Source organism: Ailuropoda melanoleuca, chromosome 11 (genome assembly GCF_002007445.2).
Source record: "Ailuropoda melanoleuca isolate Jingjing chromosome 11, ASM200744v2, whole genome shotgun sequence".
Lineage (NCBI taxonomy): Eukaryota > Metazoa > Chordata > Mammalia > Carnivora > Ursidae > Ailuropoda > Ailuropoda melanoleuca.
The window spans coordinates 4329453-4355996 of record NC_048228.1 but is presented as its reverse complement, the minus strand read 5'-3'; the positions used below and the strand labels follow the sequence as shown (position 1 = coordinate 4355996).

The window sequence follows — 26544 nt, the reverse complement described above, 5'->3', positions numbered from 1 at the left end:
CTGCTCTGGGGAAGGCCCGCTCAAGGTGGGAGGTGGACGCCGCCCTCGAAATCAGGGCGGTGGGGGTCCAAACTCTGCCCCCATGTTGGGGCCCGCTTCAGCAGCACCCCTTCCCCTGGCCCTGCACGCTGGCTGGGGCAGGCAGCCTCTCTGCCCCTTCCCTGCCCCCTCCGTTGCTGTGCTCCAGCCCCTAGGAGGAGGCAGCTAGGAGGGGGCCAAATTCTGGGTCAAAGATGGACCGCGGGGAAAGGGGACACCCTGGGCCTTTGAGGAGGAGTCCATCCGCAGAGGCCGTGATGTGGAGGGCAGGGGTAAGAAGGGATCCCCCAGGAAGTCTGGAGCCCCGCAAGGTCACTGAGCTACCCCCGCCCCCCACTAGTGGGACAGAGGCAGGGAGCAGCTTATTTCCAAAGACGTTTTCTCCCCGTGGAATCTGGATAATTTCCCTGGGGAACTGCAACAAGAAAAGGACTCTGCAAACAGATTCCCGTGCAGATAAGTTGGCATTTAAAAGAGAAAGGGACACTGACCTCCTTTGAAGGCAGGATTGAGGAGACAGCTCCACCCATCCTCTAGTCTGGAGGCCACTGGGGCCCCAGGGCTGCCTGGGTGCCCCCGCCTGGGGCGCAGCCTCCCTGGGCCCCACCCGACTGATAACCCTCTGCTTCTCTCCTCTGCAGACGACCAGAGCCTGGCGGAGGAGAAAGGACTGCGCTGTCAGAACCCAGACTGCGTGGACAAGGGGCGTGCAGCCAAGGTAGGGAGGCTGGAGGGCCTCGGTTGCTGGGAGCAGAGGGGACAGGGCTCTGACCCTCTGTCTATCCAGGCATGGATACCCACAGGCCCTGGCAAGGGTGCAGCTGCCCGGCCACAGTGTCATCTGGCTTCAAGGGTGGGTAGGGTCGCAGGGTGGCTGGTTTAGGAGGCACAGGGGCTGCCCTTGGCTTAGAAACAGCAAAACGGAGGGGACTTCTGCAAGAGCCAGGGGAGCAGAGGGGCCCCAAAGCCCTTTTCTGCACTGCAATCCTTGCAGCCACGGTGAGGTGATAGGAGCTGTGGTCCATGTCACGGATGAGGAAGCTGAGACCTAGGAAGGGAAAGGACCCCCCCTTCCCCGAGGTTTCACTCCAGTGCCCAGCTGGCACCCTTCCACAGCACTTGTCAGGCCTGGGCATGGGTTGGGGACATTTAGGGAGTTGGGGACATTTAGAGAGTGACTGCACTGTGGAATGACAAAGGGAAGAAGGGACACTGGTCCTAAAGTGCCAGGGCTTGGGAGCCAGGAGCAGGGCAGAACAAGAGTGAGAATGATAAATACCGTCACTGGGTGCTTCTCCCCACAATGCGCCAGCAGGCTTTGTGCCCTGTGTTCTCTGTCCCTGTGTGCTGCTGGTGGCAGCTCTGCTGGGAGGGCCTGGGTGCCCCGTTTTCCAGATGAAGAGACCAAGGTTCAGAGAGGTCCTGTGACTTGGCTGAGGCCCCACAGCTCATGAGAAACCAAGCCAGGGCTTGAACCCAAGTGTAGTCCCTTCCAGCATGCATTTGAGTGACCATGATAAAAACTGCCAGCACTTACTGGGTCAGGCCAGGGAGCTAAGGACTCCCAGTCTCCTACTCTGGCCTTTGGAGATGTGTCCTGTCATTATTCTTCTTTATAGATGAAGAAACTGAGGCTCAGGGAGCTAGCGGCTCACCCAAGAACACATCGCTGGGGTGTGGTGGAGCTGGGATTGGAACCCAGAGCCCCGATCCGTGTAATGGCAGAGCCTGTGTTCCAAACCACCGTGTAGCTCAGCTCTGCCAGCTGCAGGAAATTAAAGATGCCACCCTCCCACCCCCAGCTCCCCCTACCACCCCCCTCCGCCCAGACACATGCTCATACATTCTGTACAGGAAGACCAGGTTAGAAGGAACATGGAGGACTGTTCTGGGGGCGGGGACAGGAGGGGGAGGCTTTCAGTTGCCGTGGTCACCGGGCAAGGGGGTGGCTCTGATGTCAGACACAACGTGCTGGCACGGCTGGTGCCTGGCATTGGGGCTCTGGTGTTGGCTGGTTGCCTTTCTTCCAGATGGGGGCTCCTGGCAACAAACTGGCCTCAATAGCCCCCAACATACATCCTGCCAGGGGCCCTTCCTGTAGGCAGCTGCTTCTGGGCCAGGCCCCCAAGCTGCCAGAGGCAGGGGCAAGGGTGGGAGGTCCCCTACTGTGCAGAGGTGAGGCCTCTGAGTGGTGAGCCAATATCAGCGAGTGTGGGCCTTCCTTAGCCTCCAGGTCACAGCTCCAGCCCAGCCCCGGCCTGCCTGGAACTCAGCATGACTGACATTGGCCAGACGGGCGCCCAGCCTACAGGGGAAGAGTCCGAGTCCTGTCCCCAGTGGGACCCGTGTTAGGACAAGTGGCACAGACTCACTTTGGGGACAGGGATGCCTGGGTGATCAGAGGCTGGGGGGCCAGTGTGGGTGGACATCCTGGAGAAGGTGGCCTCCAGTGGATATGAGGCAGAGCAGCAGGCAGGGCTGGTCCAGGAAGGGGGAGCCACCACAGACACAGGTGCAGGGGCAGGGTATACGGGCAGGAGTCTTGTCAAGGGGTCAAGTTGGCTGGAGCAGAGAATGAGAGGAGAGGAGGAGGATGACATGCTGGTTTGGTGAGAAAGAGGAGCAAAGAATGTCCTTGACGGAGCTAATCACCAGGACAGACCACACAGGCTTGTGCACCAGGTGGGGCGTTAGGCCCTCATGCTTGTCTCACTGAGCCCACGGAGACCCCAGGAGGAAAGCCTTACTCTATGGGTCGTGATGAAAACGGGGCCAGGAGAGGAGAGCGCTTTGCCCACCTTGCACAGCATGACTAGCAGAGCCGGATCTGGAGGGGGGTCCGGAGCCTCGTTCTCGCTCCTCCCCAGCCCTGCTCAGAAGGCTAGCAGGATATGACTAGCTTTTTTAAGGAGATGACGTCATTCATGCGTTCACCGAATCCGCTTCAGCGTCTGCTGTGCCAGGCCCGGTTCTAGGCCCAGGGCCTCCTGGAGCGGACATCCTAGCTCTGCTGGGAGGAGGGGAGAAGTCAGGACGTGGGTTTGCCACACTGGTCCCCAGGCTTTGTTGTAGCCTCTCACGGGTGCTTCTGAGATGAAACAGCCGGCCCACCCCTGCCTCCTGCCCTGGAGTTAGTTCTCGGGGGACGGGTGCTTGGAGGGGGCTGCTGGCGTCCCCGAGGAATGAGGAGGTGTTGAGGTGTAGGAAGCTGAGTGAGCAGGGAGGCATGCCGGTGCTCTAAGGAGGGAGCTGGGCCAGGGAATGGGGAGGGGGAGGCAGAGCTGGACAGGAAGCACCCGGAGGTCAGGGCCTTGGAGACCGCTGGAGAGAAGTTTGCCCCTCCTCAGGATAAACACGTGTAGAGTAGCCCACACCTGTGAACTCCAGGGTCAAAGCCCACTCCTTTCCAGCTGTGCAGCCCTGGGCAAATCACAACACCTCTCTGACCTGTTTCTTCATCTGCAAGCCGAGGTTTCTCCAGTCGTGGGAAGGATTAAAACAGGGCTCAGATGTGCAGTGCTTAGCATGGAGTGTGGCATGATGTAGGTGTTCAAGAGAATGCTGGCTGTTCATCTGCCGTGGTGGGGGAGAGAAACCCCTCGGCTTTGGGTGTGCCCTCCTTCCCCTCCCTGAGACCAGAGACCTCCCCAGGTTCTATCCCAGACCCCAGCCAGCCCCACCCAGCATGGCAAATGTTTATGGCACATCTGTCCTGTTCCCAAGTCAGGTGGAACTTGGAGTCTTGGGAGGGAGCGAGATGAAGGAAGTGTTTGTTCCCTCTCTCATGGAGGGCCAGGTGGTGATACAGTGGCTATCCAGTCCTACAGAGTAACCACAGGACAGATGGTGTCTGGACTCCCCAGCTCCTTGAGGGGCCCCCTTGAGCCGGGCGCTCTGATCAAAGTCTATGCAGGGCACCCCAGGTCACGAGGAGACATGGAGGAGGGCAGACACTAGTCCAGGGGACACTGGCACATCACATTTGAGGGAAGCAACGACTCAAGGGTATTTATCCTGGAGATAGGACCCTCAGGCCATCATCCTCAAAGGTAAAGATTCTAGCAGCCACTGTTCATTCCTGCCTCCCCACAGGGAACTCTTCTTGTCCTCACACCCACCCTACGCACTAGGGACCACCCCAACTCCACTTTCGTGATAGGACACCGAGAAGCAGGAAGGTAAATGACTGGCCAAGGCAAGGCCAGGACTTACACCAGATCTGTCTGTCCCCAGAGCCTCCTGTTTCTAAGGATCTGTCCAGAGGAAAGGGAGGTGAATTTTTCTGCTTGGCTCCAAGGGCCCTGGCAGGAGGGGGAGCTTCCAACAGCTGAAGCTGCACCCCAGTGTACAGGTTGTGAGCACCCCATTCCTTTTTTTTTTTTTAAGGTAAATTTGTTTATTCTCATTCAGAGATTGGGTGTTGGTGAGCACCGTATTCCTGGAGGTATTCAAGCAGAGAGAGTAGAGTTCCCTTCCCGTGTCTCAGTAGGTTGTGAGGTGGCAGGGATGAGTCAGGGGGAGGTGTGTCTAGGGGAGGGGTGGCCAGATGAAGACCAGTGGACACAGGGCAGAGGAAGGGGCGGATCTGAGGTCCTTGTGGGGGAAAGAATGGGCAGGATGTAGTGAATAATGAGAGAGGGAGTCACCTATTCTCCTGGGTCAGACTTTGGGGGTGAGAGGTGGGAGGCCAGCGTGTCCTTGAGAATGGCCAGATTCTGGGGATTTCTGGAGGTAACTTTCAGATGCTGGTCAGCTATAGACAGGTGGCAGTCCAGTCTGCAGCTGGAGGAAGTGGCAGGACCAGAGAAGCAGGAGGAACTCCTGGGCTTTGGTTAAGTAATTATGGGGGGAGCAGGTGCCCAGCCCAGGAGGCAAGGACAACCCGGGGGCCCCGGGCCCCCCCCCCCCCCCCCGCTGGTGAGGGGCATGAAGGAGAGGATGTGGATTTGGAAAAATGCAGGTGGGGCTGAGCCCCAGATCCGCCCAGCCCCTGGGGGCCATTCCCACAACACCCACCTCACCCCCGTGGTGGTAATTAGGGAAGGCGGGAGGTGTGCTTGGGGCCGGCTGCCTGACTCCTCCTGCGAGCCGCCTGTATCCCGGTACACTCCCCGCACCCCTGTGCGGAGGGCAGAGTTACTCTGAAATTGGGCAGCTGGGAGGGAGAACCGGGGACCACCGAACGGCGGAATGGCCCCTTTTTCAGCCATGCCAGGCATGGGCTAGGGGAAAAGAGGGGGCAACAGAGATAGGCGGGCCCGGTTCTGAGGTGCCGTGGAGGGCACGGTTCAGAATCCAGCGGAAGCGAGCCTGGCCTGGGGCGATTCCCGGGTCGGCCTCGGCCTGCGGGTCCCTCCGCCCGGACCCCCCCTAGGGGCTCTTCTCTCTGGTTAAGGCAGCTTCCTGCCACGGGCCCTCGCCGGGGACGGGCGAGCTCCTGTCTCCAAGCCCAGGTTCAAGCCTAGGGACCTCGAACTTTCCGCACAACTGTAAAGGGCCAGCCCCCTCGGGGACAGTGACAATGCCTCCCTCCTGGCTTCGCAGTCCAAACCCGAGATTACCCCCAAGCGCTCGCCGCGCTTCCTGCCGCCCGTAGGGCGGCGGGCTCCGGCGCCGGGCCCTTCCCCGGCTCCCAGCGCTCCCCCTTGCCAGCCGGGCGCTCCGATGGTACGTCCCGGCCCGCCCAGGTGGTAGCGCCCGCGCCGGCCTACCGTAATTCCCCTACGTCCCGCGCCCTCGGTCGGCGCTGCGCCGACTGAGCCCGCTCCGCGGCTCTGGTCCCCCAGGCTCCGCGCGCCGTTCCCCGCTCCCCGAGGCTTTGGCAGCCTCGGCCTGAGTCCCAGCCACAGGGGAGGAGACCCATGTCCCCAAGGTGAGTCTCATGCGGAAGCTGGGGACGAGACGGGGCTGGGATCGGGACGGCTGTGGGTCCGGGCTCCAAGACTATCCCCGAATTAGTGGACAGAACCGGGAGTAGAGGGTCCCACGCAGTCTTAGGGCTGTGGGTGGGTATCGATGGGCTCCACTGGCTCTGCCTCCATTTACTTGAGGGTGGAATGGGCTCAAGCTCCCGCCCCCGCCCCAGTGACTCTAGGGTGGGGTTGGCTCGGCGCTATGGCCGTGAGGAGCCTATGGGGATCCAGCCCCGGTGTGAGGATTGTTGGCAGGGCGAGAAGATCCTGGAGGGGGATTGGCGCGGGGTGGCTGGGAGGCTCCGGGGACCCTGCCTGAGCCGGGCGTCCGAGAGTTGGTCCCAGGCGGAAAGTCGTCTCGAGGCCGGCAGGGGGCGCGCGAGTCTGAGCCTCAGGCAGTCTGGGCCGGCCAGGACCCGCTTGGGGGAGGGGAGAGGGAGAGGACCCAGGAACCTGGAGAGGCCCTGGCTTGCCTTGATAAAAGACGCGGAAATGGAGGCCGAGGGGGCCCTGGGTCCTACAAATTCCGAAGGAAACTTCCCGAGGTTTGCGGGGCTCTAGGAGGATTTTACTGCTCTTCTGCCCCTTGGCCAGGGTCCAGGCACGCGTTAGGGCCCAGAGGCCATCCCTAGGTAGAATATTCTAGAGAACTGCCCAGTGCCCTCTTTGCACAGATGAATAAAGGCAGAGGTAGGTGGGGCCCAGAAGCAGGTCTTCTGTAGCCCAGGCATGTGCCTCCTCCCACATCCCCCCCCAATGAGCCTTCTATACTACACTGGAGAAAGGTGTCAGAAGAAGGCGCTGGCTTCAATGCTGGGGTCTTGGACTCCAGGATCCGGCACATTCGTGCGGGGACTGGGCAGGAAGTGAAGTCCATTGACCACAGCCTCTACCACTCTCCTTAGCACTGGGTCCCAGCTGGACTGCTCCCTGGGTGGTAGGGGCCTTGGTTGACTTCTGGAACCTGTGCAGTTAGCCTGACCTGCAGAGAGGTTCTCTGCACCCCTGCCACCTGCCCAAGCACAGGGCAGAGCCTTAAGGCAGGCTCTGCCTCCAGGTGGGCCCCAGAATCCCCCGGGTGAGGCTCAGACCTGGGGGAAGGGAGGGGCCGGGTGGGCTGTTTGGAGCTAGGAGAGCAGCCTGGCAGAGCTGGCCCCACCCTGGCCAACCTGCTCAAACCTGCAGCCTCCGCCCCTGGATTTCCAAGGCTCCAGATGGGGCCTTGGGGCCAGTAGGCTCCCAGGGGAGCTTAGCCCGGATGTGGAGCTCCTGGGCAGTCATGTCCCTCTAGCCAAGGTACTCCAGACTGGTCAGCTGTGAGCAGAATATGGACCTGGACCCAGACCTATGGTCTCTCCTGAATGAGGAATTCCTCATGCTGGGTCCCACCAAAGACCAGGCTGGGTCCCCAACCTGTTGTGGGCCCCGACTGCCCACAGTCCTCTGCTTTTCTGGGGTTGGGGAGATGGTGCTAGGGGGGAGTGGGAGGGGGGGGTCCTGCCTTGGAGACTCCATTATTCATCAGCTCCAGCATCTGGTTTCTGGGTATCAGTTTCAACAAGCCAGTCCTGACTCATGAGCCTGGAACTGGGGCTGGGCTGAAGGGGGGCCCCCTCCCCAGGGAACAAGGGGCTGGGACCTCTTTGTCCTGCACATGGGCTGTTTCTGCTCCCTCCCATAGAGGAGGTGGGACTCAGGAGACTGCTGAGGCCTTCTCCCTCCCCTGGTGCAAGGGCCAGGGGCTCCTTTCTTTCCCCTGCTCTGCAGTCCTTGACCCTACACTCTTGGTTCTGGGGCATTAGGGCTCTGGTCCTCTAAGGAGCAGTCCTCTGCCTTGGCTGGAGGATGCAGGCAGCAGCATGACTTGGGGATGGCCAGGGCCTGGTCACTCAGGTGACCTCTGGTGACCTGCCTGGTCCAGCCCCCATGGTTTCTGCTTGATGTGACGTTGTAACCCCAGGCCAGTGGCCAGTGGGATCCCCCTAAACTGGCTTTGGGATCTGCCCTGTCCCCAGGGGATAGACCTCAAGGCTCTGCTGTCAAAGCACCACTTAGCTGGTCTTCATACCCCCACCCCTGCCTGAGGCACGTGGGTACTTGTCCAAAGCCCAGGCATCCGCCTCCCCACTTGCCAGCTGGTAACTTTGGGACAAACCACTTAACTTTCCCAAGCCTCAGCTTCTTCATCTGCTAAGTGGAGACGGTAACAGCATCTCCTCCTTAGGGTCTTTGAGAGCGTGAACAGGATTTGCTGCCCAAAACCCCCGGCACAGGCCTGGCACTTGGGAGTGCTCAGCTGTCAGCCTGTGGGGCAGCGAGGACAGAGGTCTGTGGTAGCAGCTGCCCTGGCCAGGCCAGCGGGCCCAAGGTCATGGATGCTAGGAGTGAGAAGAGGACCTGTGGTCAGATGTTTGTGAAGACTCTGTTGACTGTCGGCCGCAGTGAGGGACATCCAGACCGAGACCGTCCCTGCCCCCATGGCCTTCTCTGGCATGAAGACCCTTCCTCTGCCTTCCTCCATCCATTCTCATCGAGTCTACACTGAGCACATGCCGTGCGCCAGACCTGTTCTCAGTGTGGAGGACGCAGTGTGGGACAGACAGCCAAGGCCCCTAGCCTCTGGAGAGGACATTCTAGCAGGGAGGAGTGATAAGAAGTGAACAAAGAAGTAAAACAATTGTAGGTAGTTTTAAATGTTCAGGAGGAAATAATTCAGTTTGAGAGGATTGAGAATGAGAGGTGCAAGGGGCTACTTATTTTGAGAGAAGGTAAAGGCCTCGTTGACAAGGTGCCATGGAAGTGGGGGTCCGGTGCCAGCCGTTGCAAGATCAGGGGCACGTGGTGTTCCAGGCAGAGAACGCAGAGGGGCGGGCGCTGAGCTTGGTGAGTCGTGGCCGTGAGGGCAGGCCAGCTTGGAGACCACCATGAGGGACCTTGAAAGAGGGGAGGTAGGAGCCAGGCATGGTGGGATTTTATTCTAAGCTCCTGGGGGGTTTTAAGTGGGGAGTGACATGATTGGGTTTTAGTTTTCAAAAGATCTGCCTGTGGTGTGGACAGTGGATGGCTTGGGCTTTGGGAGCGGCCATGGACCTTGAAGCCTCTGGGCTGGAGGAAACTTGCTCGTGGCCTCCTCAGAGCTGTCTGCAGAGGCCGCACCTTCTTCCCCACCGCACCAGAAGGAGGAGCTGTCTAGGGGACGGGTGGGCTGATGACATCATGTCATAGTTAGCCCCATAGTTACTGAGATGGGGTACCAAGGAGGCCATTCCAGAGCACCAGAGTCCGAAGTCTGGGCTTCAGTCCTGCCTGTGGCCTTTTATGTCACTTTGCCCCCCAGCAATGAATGAGGATAGTAGCGCCCGCCCCCCACCTCTAGGGAATGAGTGTAAAAGCTCTTTGACAACGTACAGCGGAGACCCCACAACCACTCCCCAATCCTCCCCTCTTGGGCTTCGATGAGAGCTCCCTGGCGGCGGTGGGGCAGGCGGAAGGGACCCAGCCTGAGACGTCGACCCAGCAGCAGAGACGTCGAAATCTGGGGGAAAGCCGAGCTGGGCTTCTCACCCAACTCCTGGGGCCTCCCAAAGGACTACCTTCTCCTCCCTTTCCCCCAGCATGCCTGCCTATCACCCGCTGTCTCCACCCGTCGTCTCCTGGCGCCCTTCGTTCCTCGGCCTCCACCTCTGGCTTGGGCAGTGCTGGGTCCCCCAAGCTCAGGGTCTGAGGCGGGGGTCTCCAGGACTGTGGGCGGGCGCTAGGGTGACACTCAGGAGGGCCTCTGAGCGCTGGAGGGACGGTCCGGGCGGTTGAAGGTCAGAGCAGAGACAGGTGTGCCTGGAACAGGACGCAGAGCGGGGTCCGAGGACCCGGATGGGAATGTGCCCCAGTCTTGGGTCCCCCACCCCCCTTTCTGCCACCAGCGTTCAGGGAACTCCCTGGGGAGAGGGAGAAGGGGTCCGGGGCCTGAGGCTCAGAGGCGGGGTCTCCGGGACTGTAGGGAGGGGCCTTTGCGCCACAGTCGTTGGCGTGGGGGGTGGGGTGGAGGGCAAGGCCACGCCCGGCGCTCGCGGGGCTGGNTCGACGGTGAAGGTCAGGTACGAATAGGGGGGTGGGGGGGCGGGGCTGGGGTGCGCGGGACTGCCAGCCCGCCGTGTGCTTCCCCACCCCACGACCGAGGGGGCCGGGCGGCGGCGGTGGCCCGCCAGCCCTTAGCCTTTTGTGTCTGGGGCTGCCTCCGGACACACCTGTGGGTCCCAGGCCCCGCGCTGGGGCCCCCTCTCCCTTTCCTTCCTCTGTCCAGGCCCTGCCCACAAACCGCTGCTCCCGCCTCTGGCCCCAGCGCTAGTGTGAGTGGGGAAGTCTGACTTCTGGTGCCCCATCCGCATGGGGGGCAGCCTTGACCGTGCTCTCTAAACGTACCCCTCTGTTATTTGTAAAGTTGGGGTCCATTCGCTGCCTTTGGAGGTGCTGGGTGATCTGGCCGTTCCATGAGGAGGGCTCTGAGCCCTCTCTTTGGGTTGAGCGGTGGGAACTTTTCCCCTGGACCCTGCTGCCCCTCCCCCTCTGACAGGGGTGCCGCTGCCCTCAGAGGGTGGCCATGGTGGCGAGCAAAGTGGAGAGTAGGCACCTCGGTCTAGGAGAAGGTCCAAGAGTCTGGCTTTGGGAAGGGACTGCCCTGCTTTAGACCCTCGCTCCTGAAGGGAGCTGTGGAGACCCTGCAGTCTGGGGATGGAGGTATGAGAAGGGGTGGGGGAGTAGACGCAGAGCAAGGCGGCTGTGCCCACCCCAGCCGGAGCCTCCCAGTCAGGCTTGTGTTACTCTCGCGGTGGGGGTGTTCCTGGAAGTTCGTTATCAACAGACCTGTTAACTGAAGAAAGACCTAGTGGTTCAGATCCTGGGCCTGCCCCTCACCTGCCCCGCTGTCCCTGAGCGTGGGGGCGGCTGGGAGGTCGGAAGCGGGGCGTCAGCCACAGGCTGGGCCCAGGCTCCCATCATCAAAATCATCCGTAGCAGTCGTAGCAACAATGTTGTATTAGTAGTAATAGGAACTGTGGTGGTATTCACCAGAGCCCACCACGGTGCTGGGAAGTGAAAGTTCCCGCGGGTCTCACGGTGGGCACAGTGTAGGTGCTCAATAAATATTCAGTGAATGCTGAATCTGTTATCAGGAGTGAATCTTCATGTAAAAATCTGTTGTCTGTGTCTCGGATTGCTTTAAAATAGCATTGTGGCAGGGAACCAGGGACTTGGGCTGGAAGGGTCCCAGAGACCCTCTGCAGGACTCTTCCAACCTAGCATGGCTCTTGCCATGTCACCCCCCACTGTGTGACTAGGGCCTGGGTGACCCGAAGGTCAGCAACCCCACTGCTCTGTGCCAAACCTGGCACCAGCAAAGTGAAGCTGTCAGGGAAGTCATAAGAGGCCTGGGAGGGGCGGGAGGGGGTCCCTGGGCCAGGCTGGCGGCAGAGGCGGGGGATGGCTGCCTAGCTGGCATACTGGGGGGCTCCTGGGAGGAAGGGGCTGAAGTGGGGTGGGGACCTTCCCCAGATTTATTGTCAAGGGGCTGCTTGCAGCTTGGAGGGGGGCGCGGTTCTAGACTCTGAGAAGCCAGTGCCGACTTCGGTCAGCAGTGGCCCGGGGACGCCACGGTGCGGGCAGGCAGAGCTGTGGCCGAGGATGGCGGTTTTCACACCATTCAGGAGTAGACTGAGTGAGGATAGAAACAGCTGCCATGCTGAACGGCCCCCTCCCCCCTGCCCGGAGCCTCAAGAACACACTGGAGGACCATTTGAGGGGGATGTGAAAGTAGGGAGCAGCTGGTGCTCCGGCCGCCTTCGGGAATCTGGGCCATCACATCCACAGTCACCGGCCCGGGACATCCTGGAGCGGGGTCTCCTCAGTCTGCCCCCTATCCACTGTCATGTCTGTATCCACGTTTTTGGGGGGTTTGTGATTGTTTTTTTCTGTCTGATGGACACGGGGACACAGGAGCCCACACAGTGAGCATCAAACTATGATTGTTTCCCTCTTGTCTCTGTAGCTGCCGCCCCCCTCTCCGCATGCTGCCCCCAGGCCAGCCTCCCCTGCTACTCTCGCCCTTCTCAGCGACCCAAATCTAGGATCTGGGGCTACATAACACTGGGTTCAAGTCCTGGCTCCGCGGGTGTGTGACTACTTGAAACCTCCCTGAGTCTCTTTCCTCTTCTGTAAAATAGGGCCGATCACAGCTCCTACCTCCCGGGGCGAGGGGCCCTCAGCGCGGCCCCAGGCACACAGTGGTCAGGTTATAAATCAAGAACAGACTTTTCCAGCCGACTCTTCTTCCTCCCTTTGACTCCTTCCTCTGCTGTCTCTAGGCTGTCTGTCCTCTCACCCTGTCACCTTGAGAACCTGTGATGGGGCTCTCCCAGCCCAAAACTCTCCAGCGACCCTCCATCGCCCTATTTAACGAATTAAACAAGTAATCTTTGAGCAGATAGGACTAGAGATAGGGCAGTGAGTGGGACAGACTAACGTCATCGCCGTCCTCAAGGGCTGGCGAGGTGCGGAGGCAGCAGAGAGAAACAGGCAGACTGCTCCCTGGCAGATGGGGCTCTGAGGGAGCTCTGAGGGGACAAGGGGATGGGGAGTGGCTTTAGAGTCAAGGTCTGTCATTTCTGTGCCTGGGGAAGAGCATTCCAGGCCGAGGGAGCAGCAGATGCTGGGGTTCGGAGGCGGGCGGACCGGAAGCAGCACGTGGGGGATTCGGTGGTGGCGTGAGCCTGGAGGGCAGGGCAGGAGGCCCCCCACGGTTACCACACGGGACTGGCTTTTCCCGGAGTGAGACTGGAGCCCATGAGCGTTTTGAGGATGGGACTCCTCGTTGAGCAGGGGCCACTCTGGCTACTGGTGGAGAGCAGATTGCAGGGCAGGGGCGGAAACAGGGAGACCAGCTCCGAGGTCATTGTTGTGACTGGGCTGAGAGGTGGCCGCGGCAGAGGCCAGGGGGCAGCAGTGGGCCAATGGGCACGGCCGGGTTGAAGCGGCAGATAATGAAGAGAGGGCCGCGAGCATTCCCCCTGGCTGGGGGTGTAACAGAAAGATCAAAGGTGACCCCAAGGATTTTGGCCTAATGTATCGGTTTCCCCGGGGCTGCCGTTACACCGAGCACTCACTGGGTAGACGGACGTATGGAGACCCACGCAATGTAGGGGTGGCTTCACTCATCCACACGCGTGTCCCCATCTATGACCCTCCTCTTCTGGTCAGGATCCCAGTCATAGGATTGCTCCACACACCACACCATTACAGACCCCAGCATAACCTCCTCTTCACTGATTGCATCTGCAACGACCCTATTTCCAACTAAGGTCACTTTCTGAAGTCCTGGGGGTGAGGACTTGTCTTTTCGGGGGGCCACCGTTCAGCCCCATCCCCCACACAGCGGCAAGGCGCTGCCGTTGACTGAAGTGCGGGAGCTGCATGGGGCAGTTCAGCTCACGTGTGGACGTTCGCAGTCTGAGACGCCCCTTAGGCTCCAAGGGGGGAGTTGAGAAGGTTGGTCTGGTGTCCTGGGGGAGGACCTCCCTGAAAGCTTACCTCTGGGAGCCCTGGCACGTAGACGGTGCTTCGAGTCCTGTGACTAGCTGAGTCACCAGGGGATGGCTGCAGGATAGCGTGAGCAGGGCCGCAGGTGGGAAGGTGAGCAGGAAGTGGGCGAGGGGGGCTGAGAGCTGCAGGGGAGACAGAAGAGCGTGGGGTTTGGGGGACCATGGAGGACGAGATGGTGTGAAAGAGACCGCCTGTGAAGGGCTGGGTCCTGCGGGTGGACTTGGAAACATGGTGGTCGCTGGGGGCCCAAGAGGAGGGAGTTGGGGTGATGGGAGGGAAAACGATGGGAGAGGGTCTGAGAGAGAAGGGAGGATTTCCTACGGTAGAAAGTCTTCAGTTGCAGCCCTTGTAGTCCTATTCGATTTAGGCAGACGTCCCCAGTGGATGTGAGAACCCTGGAGTGTGAGATTGCTGGGGGTCAGGGTATCTCGAAGGATCCCCTCACAGGCTGCTTATTCGTCCCAAAGAAAAAAAGGCCCTCGACACAGTACAGGGGATCCCCAGGTGACCTGGCAGCCAGATGCATGGAGGAGGTGCGGTCCACTCTCTCATGTCCCTGCCAGATGTTTGGCCTGAAACCACCCGAGGTCATCCAGAAAGATCCCCGTGGAGGGGCTTTCTGCCAGACGGCTGGCTTGAATGCTTCAAAAATGTCAATGTCCTCAAAGGAAAAAACAAAAACGTGTGGAGAACTCATCCTTAAGGGAATAAACAGACACAACTGAATGCGTGTGCAAATCTTGAACAGGCTCCTGTATGGGAAAACAAAGGCCATTGTTTGAACAGTTGGGCAAATGCGAACGTAGACTAGGGACGGATCATGTATCAGTGCTCAGTTTCCCCAGAGTGAGAGCTGAATTGGGGTTTTGTAGGAGAGCCATGCTCTTCGAGGGTGGAATGAGAGGGAAGGCCAGTGCGACGAAATGTTCCCGACTGGGGAAGCTAGAAGGGTGTGTGGAGGTCACTGTACTGTTCCTACAATTTTCTGTAGGTCTGAAATATTTAAAAATGGAAAGTCAGGGAAAATATGCTAATGAGTACTGGGAGGGAAGATGAGGAAGTGGTCAAGATGGACTGCTGTTTCATGGGGTTTTGCTGAAAGGGGATGAGAGAAAGGGTGTGGCAGCTGGAGGTGGAGAAGGACAGGGGAATGATGGGGTAGGTGAGGGCAAGCGTTGAGCGGCTCCATGCCCTGGCAGCCCGACCGCTCTCACTGGGAGGCCGGCTGGACTGGAGCAGGGTGAAGCCCCTGAGTGTGGGGGAGCAACAAGGAAAGTGGGGAGCAGAGTGGGTTAGAGGTGAGCTGTGGGAGACAGAGGACGGAGAATGTATGACAGTCATCCCCAGAGATGGAGGCGAACGTAGCCAGGATACGGTGAATACTGGGGCGGGGGGGTGGGGCTGCCTTAGCACGAGATACCAGTGCCTTTCCCGAACTCCCCCATATCCCCCTTCATCCCATGTGAGGTTGGATTCAGGGGCCAGACAGGTCACAGAACTTAGGGCAGAGGGTCTGGGAGGGGGGCAGACAGTTAGGGTCTGCCAGTTCCAACAGCGAGCTGGCCGAACTAAACAGCAGCCCTGAGCATTTTGGGGCGCCCTTCCTTCCTGAACCCCAGGAAGAGGCCCTGGTAGCAACTGCCTCGTGGTTCCTCCCCGGAAGTCTCCCCTGCACACTTTGTTCTTCGAGGGCAGGGATCTGCTTTTCTGTGTGGATCCCTCAGAATGGACACATAGTGGGGCTTGGGAAACGTCCACAGAGTGAATTAAGGAGCATGAGGGACCCCGTGGGGAATGGAGGGTTGAGAAATGAGCAGCCTCGGGAGGGACCAGGAACCCCACCTGTGCCCTGCAGCGATCTGGGCCCCAGCTGTGCCTGCCTGGGGCCCTGCGGGGCCCAGCCCAACCCTCCTGTCCTTCCTCTCCCTCCTTCCCCGCAAGGTATGCCACCACGCTGACTGCCAGCAGCGGCACCACCGGGGACCCCTCAACCTCTGTGAGGCCTGTGACAGCAAGTTCCACAGCGCCATGCATTATGATGGGCACGTCCGCTTTGACCTGCCCCCCCAAGGTGAGCGTGTAGGGACCCCAGCCTGGTCCTTCGGGTTCCCAGAGCAGCTCCAGACTCCCTGTCTTGGTAGCTCTCGGAGCTGTGACAGGGCCATCAGAAGGACCGGAGCTGACTATAAATGATGACACGCAAGTATGTTGCGGCCCCTTTTGTGCTACAAGTCTTCTAATAAGAGAGGAAGTTGGGGGACAGTGTTCCATCTCGAGAGCGGGCCTGTCTGTACCAGGTTCTGGGTCTGCACCTCCCTTGGCTGCTCCTGCCTCTTGCCTGGGGCCGACATGAGAAAGGCCCCTTTCTTCTTGTCCTTAGGGCTGGGGACTGCTGGGCAGATCCTCCCGCCAGGCCGCCAGTGAGCAGAGGCGGGGGGGTGCGGGTGCGTAGGTCACAAGGAACTTGTCACAGGAACAAGAAACCCGTCCTGCTGAATAGGGACGTGGCCCAGGCCCCACTGCCAATAGGCTGTGCTGGGGTCATTTACAGGCATCCGAGCCTGGCCAGAAATGCCAAACCTTTGTCTCCATTTTTAGCTGGTCAGAGGGACAAAAGGACTCTCCCCCTCTGCCAAGGCCCCCTGGGACTCTGGGTGTGGTCACAGTGATGGGAGAGAGGAGGCCTGAGGGAAAGAGCCATAGACGTTGGTCCCTTCCTGCAATAATCCCAGAGGCAGGGTTTCCTTATCCCTATCTTATAAAAGGGTAAACTGAGGCCACAGGTGGATTTGTACTGGGGGCGGGGTGTCATCCCAGGGTGTTTGTGTCTTTTTGAGTCTAGGGATGGAGAGTGCTAAGCAAGGACTGAGCCCCTTCAGGTCCTCGCAGACCTGCAGGGCCCTAGCTCCTCTAGGGAAGGGGGATCCCAGGATTGGTAGCAGGCTAAAAAGGGGGCCAGGGAGGGAGGAGACATGACCTTTCCTCCCCCTTTACTCCAAAGGCTCTGTCCTGGCCCGGAACGTATCTACCCGGTCATGCCCCCCACGCACCAGCCCTGCAGTGGACTTGGAGGAGGAAGAGGAAAGCTCTATGGATGGCAAAGGGTAGGTGGGCAAAGCAGACACTCTGATCTGAGATCCAGGACCAGAAGCTTTTGAAGACCTGTCTGGAGACCCCTCCCTGCCCCTGTGGTTGCCCTGATTCCTAGAGGAGTCTTCCCAGCCTGGGCCAGCCTCCAGCACGGTGGGATCAGACTCTGCCTGACTGGGTACCACTGGGTGTGACTCCTGTGTTTGGCCACCAGAGGGCGCACAGACCCTTGTGGGCCCTGGCCTGCCTGAACATAGCTGAGTTACCTGGTCACTGGGGGTGTGCCAGGAGTGGGCAGCTAGCTAGGGCCCATTCACATCCCATCCTGGGGAGGGCCTACCCATGCCTCTAACCTCTGCCCTCTGTCCTGCAGGGACCGGAAGAGCACGGGCCTGAAACTCTCCAAGAAGGCAAGGAGGAGACATACAGATGTAAGGGGCCCCCAGGCTGTCAAGGGGGCTCCTGACAGCCCCTGCCCTTCCTGGGCCCTTTCCTTTCCATCCCCAAGGCTGGGCCTGTCTGCTCTGACCTCCAGGACGAGGGATGGGGTCTGGAGGGAGTGGGTCCCCCCCACCCCCGGCCACTGTGCCCTGCAGCCCAGTACTGCCCACCTTAGCCAGGTGGCAGATGTTACAGGAGCTCCTCCCTTGGGCAAGAGGGATACAGGAGACCTTCCTGGGACAGAGGCAGGCTGAGGAGATCCCTGCATTCACTTTCATGCTGGGGTTTCCATCCTGGATCCTGGGCGGGGGCGGGGGGTTCAGAGACAAGAGGTGCAGAAGCTAACAGACCTGTGCCCTTTCAGGACCCAAGCAAGGAGTGCTTCACCCTGAAATTTGACCTGAATGTGGACATTGAGACAGAGATCGTGCCAGCCATGAAGAAGAAGTCGCTGGGGTAGGGCTTGGTGGGGCCGAGGCAGGGGGAGCGGGGCGGTGGTGGGGGTAGGTGTGACTTCTCGCAAGCATAACTGTGTATGTCTGTGTGGTGGCCTGTGAGTGAGCAGGTCTCCCACCTGTGGGCAGACCCACCCCTGTGTTGCAACACATGTATGCATGGCCCAGTTCCTGGATATGGCCCAGCACGTGACAGTGTCTACCCTGCTGTGCAGACACGCAAGTGTGAGGGCATGGCGTGCCGGCTTGTGTATAGACACACGTAGGAGTGTGCGAGCCTCTGTTGGCAGGTGCACACACACCTGTATGTCTCTGTGCCTGTGTATGATCCGGTGGGAGTCTCCCTTTACCATCGGTAAAGTGGGGTGGAGCTGGGGCTATGCATAAGGTGGGGTTTCCAATGACTGCCACCTAACCTATACACCTCCCGTCCTGGGGCAGGGAAGTGCTGCTGCCAGTATTTGAAAGGAAGGGCATAGCTTTGGGCAAAGTGGATATCTACCTGGACCAGTCCAACACACCCCTGTCCCTCACATTTGAGGCCTACCGATTCGGGGGACACTACCTGCGGGTTAAAGGTGAGTAGTTAACCTGGCAGGTGGGTGGCCGGGCCCTGGCTGGGCCTCCCGGAGATGGCTGCTTCTTCCCAGGCTCAGATTCCCATTGGCCACTGAGCAGGCTCATTACCATACAGGTGTCTGGGCTGGGCCCTGGCAATAGGTGCTGGTGGGGTGGGGCCCCAGGGGTGGGCAGCTAGGCCTTGGTTTGGATCCTTAGGAGAGAGAGGTCTGTGGTCCCCTTCTCCACTGGAGCTGGGTGCTGAGGACCTCTCCTTGCTCCCCAACGCTGCCCCAGCCAAGCCAGGGGACGAGGGGAAGGTGGAGCAGGGAGTGAAGGACTCCAAGTCCCTGAGTCTGCCAATCCTGCGGCCAGCCAGGGCCGGGACCCCCTCCTTGGAGCGTGTGGACCCCCAGAGCCGCCGGGAGAGCCTGGACATCCTGGTGAGGCACTGTGTCAGGACTGGGGGTGGGGAGCGGCTTAGAGGGGAGGTCACCTGGGCCCCTCACCCCTCTCTTGGGCTTTAATTTCCCCTTCTGGAAAATAGGGCTGGCTCTGAGGACAGGAGGCCCCAAGATAATGGGTCTTGTGTTTGAGAGTCTGCTAGTGCCCAAGGAGTGCGCGCGTGTGCGTGTGTGCGTGCGTGCGTGTGTGTGTGTGTGTTGTGGATCCATTTGGAGCTGTGCTAGTAAGTGCATCTAGAGATGCATGTGACTCTGTGGTGCTTGGGGCTGTGTGGGTGGGGGTGGTCCAGCCCCCAGAGCAGGTGCGGATCTCAGAAGAGGTGGCATCCCAGGGTGGGGGTGCAGAGATCCTCCCACATCTCAAGCGCGCTGGAGGTCTAGGAAACCCGCTGTGGAGTGGGGCTGTGGGAGCCAGGGTGGGCCTGGCCTTGATCGCCCTCCCCGGCCAGGCCCCTGGGCGCCGCCGGAAGAACATGTCGGAGTTCCTGGGGGAGACGAGCATCCCTGGCCAGGAGGCCCCGATGCCTTCCAGCTGCTCTCTGCCCAGTGGCAGCAGTGGCGGCAGTGACAGCTGGAAGAACCGGGCAGCCAGTCGTTTCAGTGGCTTCTTCAGCTCAGGCCCCAGCACCAGCACCTTTGGCCGGGTATGTGGTCCCATGGGCCCCGGGGCAGGGCAGCTGGCTGGCCCTGTCCCCTGACCCCAACCACGGGTTCCTTCCAGGAGGTGGACAAGATGGAGCAGCTGGAAGGCAAACTGCATGCTTACGGCCTCTTCGGGCTGCCCAGGCTGCCCCGGAGGCTGCGCTTCGACCACGACTCATGGGAGGAAGAGGGGGATGAGGAGGAAGAGGAGGACGATGCCTGCCTGTGGCTGGAGGACAGCTGGCGGGAGCTCATTGATGGGCATGAGGTCGGTACCACCACAGCCCTTCCCTCCCTCCCCATCAGGGAAAGGGAGGGACGTTTTCCCCCCACTTCATGGGGACCTTCCAAGGACCCAGTGACAGGATGTTCTGTGGGACAGCCCTTCCAGGCTGCTGTCATCATTAATTTACCGTGGGGAAATTGAGGCAAGGAAAATGCAGTGTGCCACTTGGCTGTTTTAGTGGCAGAGGAGGGCCGAGAACTTGGGGGACCTCCATGTTCCCACGGGGAAAAGGAGGTGGCCTGCAAGGTGCTGGCCCCACCCTGGTCATGGGGCACACTCAGGAACTCCTGGCCGACCCCCTGCACTTCCTGCAGAAGCTGACCCGGAGGCAGTGTCACCAGCAGGAGGCGGTGTGGGAGCTCCTGCACACAGAGGCCTCCTACATTAAGAAACTGAGGGTGATCACCAACGTGAGTGTGGGACCGCACCTGGCCCAGAGCCACCCTGCCCCCCATAGCCTCCTTCTGGGTGCCCTTGAGCAGACTTTGGGGCTTTGCAGAAGGAACAGGGGAAGGAAAGGCAGAAAGGCTGCACCCCAGGGAGGAGGAGGTCATTCCCACCGGCCAGGCAAGTGTGCAGAATTGGCTGGATGAACACTAGGCTCATTCTTTCACTCCTTCATTCAGTGACTATTTCTGAACACCTGCTCTATACCAGGTGTCCAGCAGCCACGCCCTGGACGTGGAGGTGGAGTGTGTGTGTGTGTGTGCGCGCGCGCGCGCGCTTCAACCTGGGGAGGGTACCTATCCTTGGCTTGGGGTTCAAGGAAAACCCTTTCGTTGAAACTCGAAGGCTGGGGCAGGGCTGGAGGAGAGAGCTCCAGGTATGACTGCAAGGCCAGTCTCCCAGAGATTTCCCTCCAGGTGGGGACAGGGCAGCTGACCCCCAGGTGGGCCATGGAGGCTGGGCCTTTATTGATGGGGTTAACCGTCTCTGTCCCAGGCTGCTTCAGGGTTTCCTGGGGGGGGGGAGGGGAGCCTAAGAGTCTGGGTGGGGCGGCGGGACTGGGATGCCCCCCAGCTGCCGCTCTCCCTGCCCCCACAGCTGTTCCTCTGCTGCCTCCTGAACCTGCAAGAGTCGGGGCTGCTGTGCGAGGTGAGGCGAGGTCTGGGGCCCCGGGTGCTGATGAAAGGGTCGGGACCGGCGGGGCGGGGCCTGTCGTTGGGGGCGGGGCCTGCCGGCGGGGCAGTGTCAAGGGGCGGGGCCGAGCGCACCTCCCGCCCCGCTCAGGTGGAGGCCGAACGCCTGTTCAGCAACATCCCGGAGATCGCGCGGCTGCACCGCGGACTGTGGGCCAGCGTGATGGCACCGGTGCTGGAGAAGGCGCGGCGCACGCGGGCGCTCCTGCAGCCCGGGGACCTCCTCAGAGGCTTCAAGATGGTACGGGCCGGACACAGGCAGGGACCCTGTGGCAGGGCTGGGGCGCCGAGCACGTCTACCCCTCACCCCAGCCTCCCCCCGACCAGTGGCCCCACACAACCCGTAGTGGTCGGAGGCAAAGCATTCCGAGTCGGCCGCCCGGGTTTGAACCCCAGCTGGCCGTCTGCCCTTACCACCTGGCGGAGGGCTGTCACTTTCGCGGAAGTTCGGTTTGGACGCAGGGGTGATACACTTGCCACACCCTGGGGTGGTCGCGAAAGTGCAGTAAGAGAGGGCTGGTGAAGCCCCTGGCGCAGGGCCTGGCCGCGGAGAGCGCGCGGTAACCGTGCCTGTTCCGTCCCGGGCCAGTTCGGCTCCCTGTTCAAGCCCTACGTCCGATACTGCATGGAGGAGGAGGGCTGCATGGAGTACATGCGCGGCCTGCTGCGCGACAACGACCTCTTCCGGGCCTACGTCACGGTGAGGGCGGGCGGGGGCGCGGGACGATGCGCCCACCAGGGCAGGCGGGGAGCCGGGCAGGTGCGCGGTGGGCGGGGCCTAGGGTCAGGGGCGGGGCACACTCTGAGCCCCGCCCCCGCCTGCGCCGCAGTGGGCGGAGAAGCACCAACAGTGCCAGCGGCTGAAGCTGAGCGACATGCTGGCCAAGCCCCACCAGCGGCTCACCAAGTACCCGCTGCTGCTCAAGTCGGTGCTGAGGAAGACGGACGAGCCGCGCGCCAAGGAGGCCGTCGTCACCATGGTAACCGGGGCGGCTGGACGGGTCCCTCCGCGGCTCGCGGCCCCGCCCAGGCCCTGGGCCTGAACCCGCTGTCGCCCGCACCCCCCAGATCGACTCCGTGGAGCGCTTCATCCACCACGTGAACGCGTGCATGCGGCAGCGGCAGGAGCGGCAGCGGCTGGCGGCCGTGGTGAGCCGCATCGACGCCTACGAGGTGGTGGAGGGCAGCAACGACGAGGTGGACAAGGTGGGGGACCCCTGGCCCTGCTGGAATGGAGGAAGGGCCAAACTGACAGACCAGGGCTGTGCTGGGAATCTCGCTTGAGGATGCCTAGAGGAGAACGGGAGTCAGACGCTGACCTCTCTACACCTCCCCCCTCCCCTCCCCTCGCCAGCTCTTGAGGGAGTTTCTGCACCTAGACCTGACAGCACCCATCCCTGGCGCCTCCCCTGAGGAGACACGACAGCTGCTGCTGGAGGGGAGCCTGAGGATGAAGGAGGGGAAGGATAGCAAGGTGACTCTAGGGGCCACCCACTCCCAGGGCCCCTTCCCCACCCACCCTGGCCCTGTGGGTTCGGGCCTCCCTTTCCTGGGAACCTTCTGGGCCCTAGTTAGTTGTTCTCAGCTGCCCTGTCAGTTGGGTGGCAATTCAAGAAGAAATGACTTTGTGGTCACGTGAGGGCTAATGATCTGCCTGCAGTTTACTCTTTACAGATAGGGCAGCAAGGGCATAGCAGGTAGGGTGCTGGGCTTGTCCACTTGCTAGTGCTGTATGGAGTCCTGGTGGGAGGGAGGGGGTGCATTCCAAGAGCAGGTCAGGAATAGTCCAGAGCCTTGCTCCTGAGCTGTTAATCCCAGGTGCATAACACAGAGCCTACAAATTGTGGTGTTAAAGATTTGAGAGAGAGAGAAACAGTGCATGCAAGCAGGGAGAGGGGGAGAGGGAAAGAAGCAGACTCCCCACTGAGCGCAGATCCATGCAGGGCTCTGTCTCAGGACCCTGAGATCATGACCTGAGCGGAAACCAAGAGTTGGGTGCTTAACCGACTGAGCCACCCAGGTGCCCCAAATTGTGGTTGTAAAATCACAAATCATAAATTCCCTTTTTCTCCTTAATGTAAACCTTTTATTGAAATAAATTACAAGTACATAGCTTCATGAAGGAATACCATCTTGCTCTTCATTTTAATTTTTTTTTAAGATTTTATTATTTGAGGGGCGCCTGGGTGGCTCAGTCGTTAAGCATCTGCCTCAGCTCAGGGCATGATCCCAGCGTTCTGGGATCGAGCCCCACATCGGGCTCCCTGCAGGGAGCCTGCTGCTTCCTCTTCCATTCCCCCTGCTTGTGTCCCTCTCTCGCTGGCTGTCTCTCTCTGTCAAATAAATAAATAAATAAATAAATCTTTAAAAAAAAAAAGTTTTTATTATTTAAGAGAGAGCATGAGCAGGTGGAGGGGCAGAAGGAAAAGCAGACTCCCCCCCCTGAGTAGGGAGCCTGACCCAGGGCTGGATCCCAGGACCCCGGGATCTTGACCTGAGTCAAAGGCAGATGCTTAACCGACTGAGCCACCCAGGCGCCCCTCTCTTCATTTTAATTTTATTCACAGGCTCATGGGAGGCAGGGAACATGACAAAATCTGAGTGTCCCCAGCGACATCACCAAAGTGCAGTAAAGAAAGCCTTGTTCGGGGCCCAGCCCAGGAGAGGGTGCCACAGCAGACAGGCTAAGGTCCCAGGACCCTGGTCCTGATCCCTGGCCTTGCCTGCTCCCTTTGCCACCTTGCAGATGGACGTTTACTGCTTCCTCTTTACGGACCTACTCTTGGTGACTAAAGCAGTGAAGAAGGCTGAGAGGACCAAGGTCATCCGGCCACCACTGCTGGTGGACAAGATTGTGTGCCGAGAGCTGAGAGACCCTGGTGAGGAGGCTGGCCTGCTCCCGGCCAGGGGCTGTGGCAGGCAGGGGCTCTGGTCCTAGCAGATGCTGATGCGAGCCCCTCTTCACCAGGCTCCTTTCTCCTCATCTACCTGAACGAGTTCCACAGTGCCGTGGGCGCCTACACGTTCCAGGCCAGTGGCCAGGCTTTGTGCCGTGGCTGGGTGGACGCCATTTACAACGCCCAGGTGAGAGCAGAGTGGTGGGCGGGTGGGCGGGCAGGGTGCCCTGCTGGGGGCTGCTGTTCACAGCCCCCCCCACCTGCAGAACCAGCTGCAGCAGCTGCGTGCCCAGGAGCACCCAGGCAGCCAGCAGCACCTGCAGAGCCTGGAGGAGGAGGAAGAGGAGGAGGACGAGGAGGAGGAAGGCGGGGAGAGTAGCACTTCTGCCACCAGCTCGCCCACCGTCCTGCGCAAGAGCAGTAACAGTCTCAACTCTCAGCACTGGTATGCTCGCCGGGGGCACCCCGCCGGCCAGAGCAGGCCCCGGGCTCCGCCCAGCACTCCTGACCCCGAGGCCCCTGACACTGGGCAGGACCCAGCCACCACCCCTTCCTCTGAATAGCTTCATGCTGTGACCGCGTTGTGGGGGAGAGGGCTCTGTGTCCCACCAGAGTCCAGGCGGGGATGGCAACAGCTTTTCAACCCGAGTGCCAGCTCTGATCCTCTAGGGCTAGCTGGGTGGAGAGCTGACCTGAGGGCTCTAAACTGTACCCAGTCGGAAGGCGTCCTGTGGCGGTGCCAGCCGCCATCCCTGGTATCTGTGTTACGGGCACAGGAGTGGGGAGAGCTGGCCGGTGGCCACATGCTTGCCGCCGCTGAGCCGCCAGCTCCGGGAGGGCAGAGGCTTAGACCTCTGCATGCCGAGCAGGGGCTGCACCAGGCCACCCAGTTGGCTGGGCTGACTGTCTCCTCCCGGCTCCACAGTGCCTCAGATGGCTCCACCGAGACCTTGGCCATGGTTGTGGTGGAGCCTGGGGAGACTCTGTCCTCTCCTGAGTTCGAGGGCGGCCCCTTCAGCTCCCAGTCGGACGAGACCTCTCTCAGCACCACTGCCTCCTCTGTCACGCCCACCAGTGAGCTGCTGCCCCTGGGCCCGGTGGACGGCCGCTCCTGCTCCATGGACTCCGCCTACGGCACCCTCTCCCCCACCTCCCTGCAAGACTTTGTGGCCCCAGCCCCTATGGCGGAGCCAGTGCCCCAGCCCCCAGAATTGCCACAAGCCCCTTCACCCCCACCCTCACCCCGCCTCCGCCGCCACACCCCTGTTCAGCTGCTGCCCCGTCCGCCCCACCTGCTCAAGTCCAAATCTGAGGCCAGCCTCCTCCAGCTGCTATCGGGGGCCACCGCCTGTGGACCACCCCCAGCCCCCAGCCGCAGTCTGTCAGAACTCTGCTTGGCCGTTACAGTCCCCGGCACGAGGACTCAGGGTTCCCCTCAGGGAGCTGGGCCCAGCTGGGTTCGCCGGGGGACACCAAGCCCTGGCCGTGGCCCCGAGCCGTCAGAGCTGGAGGGCAGAACCAGCTGCCCGGCTGGGGAGCCCGAAAGACCCGCCAGGAGGGGCAAAGAACTGCCCTTGGGGGCCTCGCCCAGGGTCCAGCCCGAGCCCCCCCCAGGGATCTCTGCCCAGCACCGGAAGCTGACGCTAGCCCAGCTGTACCGAATCAGGACCACCCTGCTGCTTAACTCTACGCTCACTGCCTCGTGAGTGGCCTGGGGTAGCGGGCTGGTGGCCCAGTGTGCTGGCATTGGAATGGGTAGGGGCACTCTCATGGCTGGGAGCAGGTGGCATTAGGGGATGGGGATGGGAGCCTACTTCAGAGCCTGAATGACCGTGTCTACAGTGGGCAGTGGGGAAGGGGCCTAAGGATTCCAGTGGGGCACAGAGGGTGGCCAGAGCCCCTCTGAGTGGCATCATCCAAGGAAGGACTGTCTCTCCCTTCCCCTCTCCTGCAGGGAGGTCTGAGCAGAGGGAGGCCCCCAAGGGTGCCACTGACCAAGAGACGGCAGACAGCATGCCTCCTGGGGCATCCCGGTCCCAGCTCTAGCTGCTGCTTGTGCATGCAGGAGCCAGAGGGCTGGGCAGGAGCCCTGATTTGCACTTTGCCAGACTGGATGGAAGTGGAGGAGCGTTCAGCAGAGCTCCAGGCCCAGGCTGCAGTACTTCCTCAGGACCCCCCCCCAGGCCCCCTTCACTCACCTGTCCAGCCCCACCTCCCCACCCCCCAGGGTCCCTTGCTCGCTGCTCCCTGAAGTCACCAGCTCCAGTCTTCTGGGCTGGGCTCCAGGGTGGCCCTTCCCACCTCCACCCTCATCTGGCCCCAACTGGGATGTTTGTCCCCTGGCCTGGCCTTCCTCCCTCCCAGTCCCACTGGCCACCCCAGGCTTGGGTTAGGCTCTGTGTAAAGTTGCATATTTATTGAGCTTTTGATTCTTTTATAAAGACTTGTATATACTACTGGAAGGAGTCGTTTGCTTTTGGAACCCACCCCTTTCCTCAGGTGCCCTTGAGCTCTGGGGCAGGTGCCTCTGGCTCCTGTCCCCCTCCCTATGTGGCAGAGCACCATGGGAGGAGACCGTGGAAGAGCATTAGTGAATTAACAGGGCAGAGGTGACCAGACCAGCACCCCAAGATCAGCCCCACCCCCCCTGCCTCAGCCCTAAGGTCCACCCTAGAGCCCCGCATGAAGTGCTCCCACCCACAAGGTGCCTCAGAGGGCCCCGCCCTGGGTGGCCCCCATAAGCTTATGCCAGGGTGGGTGATGTGTCTCAGGCACTACTGAGAATGCCCCCCAGGACCCCCCTTCAGGGGAGGAGCCGCTGTACCCACACTCAAGCAGTATCTGGGGAGGCTGGGTCTCCCTCTTGCGTAGTTCTGGCCCAACCCCTCATGGCTGAGGGAGGGCTCTGAGGCCCAAGGGAGGCAAGTCACTTCACCTGGAAGTGGCAGTCTCAGGGTGAGGCTAGAACCCAGGCGTGGGGACCTGGATGTGGCCCTGTCCCATGTACACCTTACTGCCCCCGGGCTGCCCC

The 26544-nt window shown here is 60.8% G+C and overlaps 1 protein-coding gene across 5 annotated transcripts; it reads left to right on the top strand.

The window, feature by feature from the left end:
- The first annotated feature begins 213 nt into the window (after window positions 1–213).
- PLEKHG5 (pleckstrin homology and RhoGEF domain containing G5) lies at window positions 214–26525 on the top strand. 5 transcript variants are annotated; one of them, XM_011230592.3, is made up of 22 exons: window positions 216–311; window positions 681–757; window positions 15483–15612; window positions 16543–16645; window positions 17005–17062; window positions 17437–17528; window positions 17969–18105; window positions 18383–18528; window positions 18999–19193; window positions 19271–19459; window positions 19792–19887; window positions 20522–20572; window positions 20708–20857; window positions 21206–21316; window positions 21447–21596; window positions 21685–21822; window positions 21971–22090; window positions 23363–23495; window positions 23585–23700; window positions 23780–23958; window positions 24439–25215; window positions 25468–26525. In XM_011230592.3, the coding sequence occupies exons 3-22, from the start codon at window positions 15570–15572 to the stop codon at window positions 25475–25477; spliced, it is 2994 nt and encodes a 997-aa protein (XP_011228894.2). In that variant the 5' UTR covers window positions 216–311; window positions 681–757; window positions 15483–15569; the 3' UTR covers window positions 25478–26525. The 5 variants fall into 5 exon arrangements, with proteins under 5 accessions (XP_034527039.1, XP_011228895.2, XP_011228894.2 ...); XM_034671148.1 differs by lacking the exon at window positions 21971–22090 and having other exon boundaries at window positions 214–311; XM_011230593.3 differs by lacking the exon at window positions 25468–26525 and having other exon boundaries at window positions 215–311; window positions 24439–25219.
- Window positions 26526–26544: the final 19 nt, after the last annotated feature.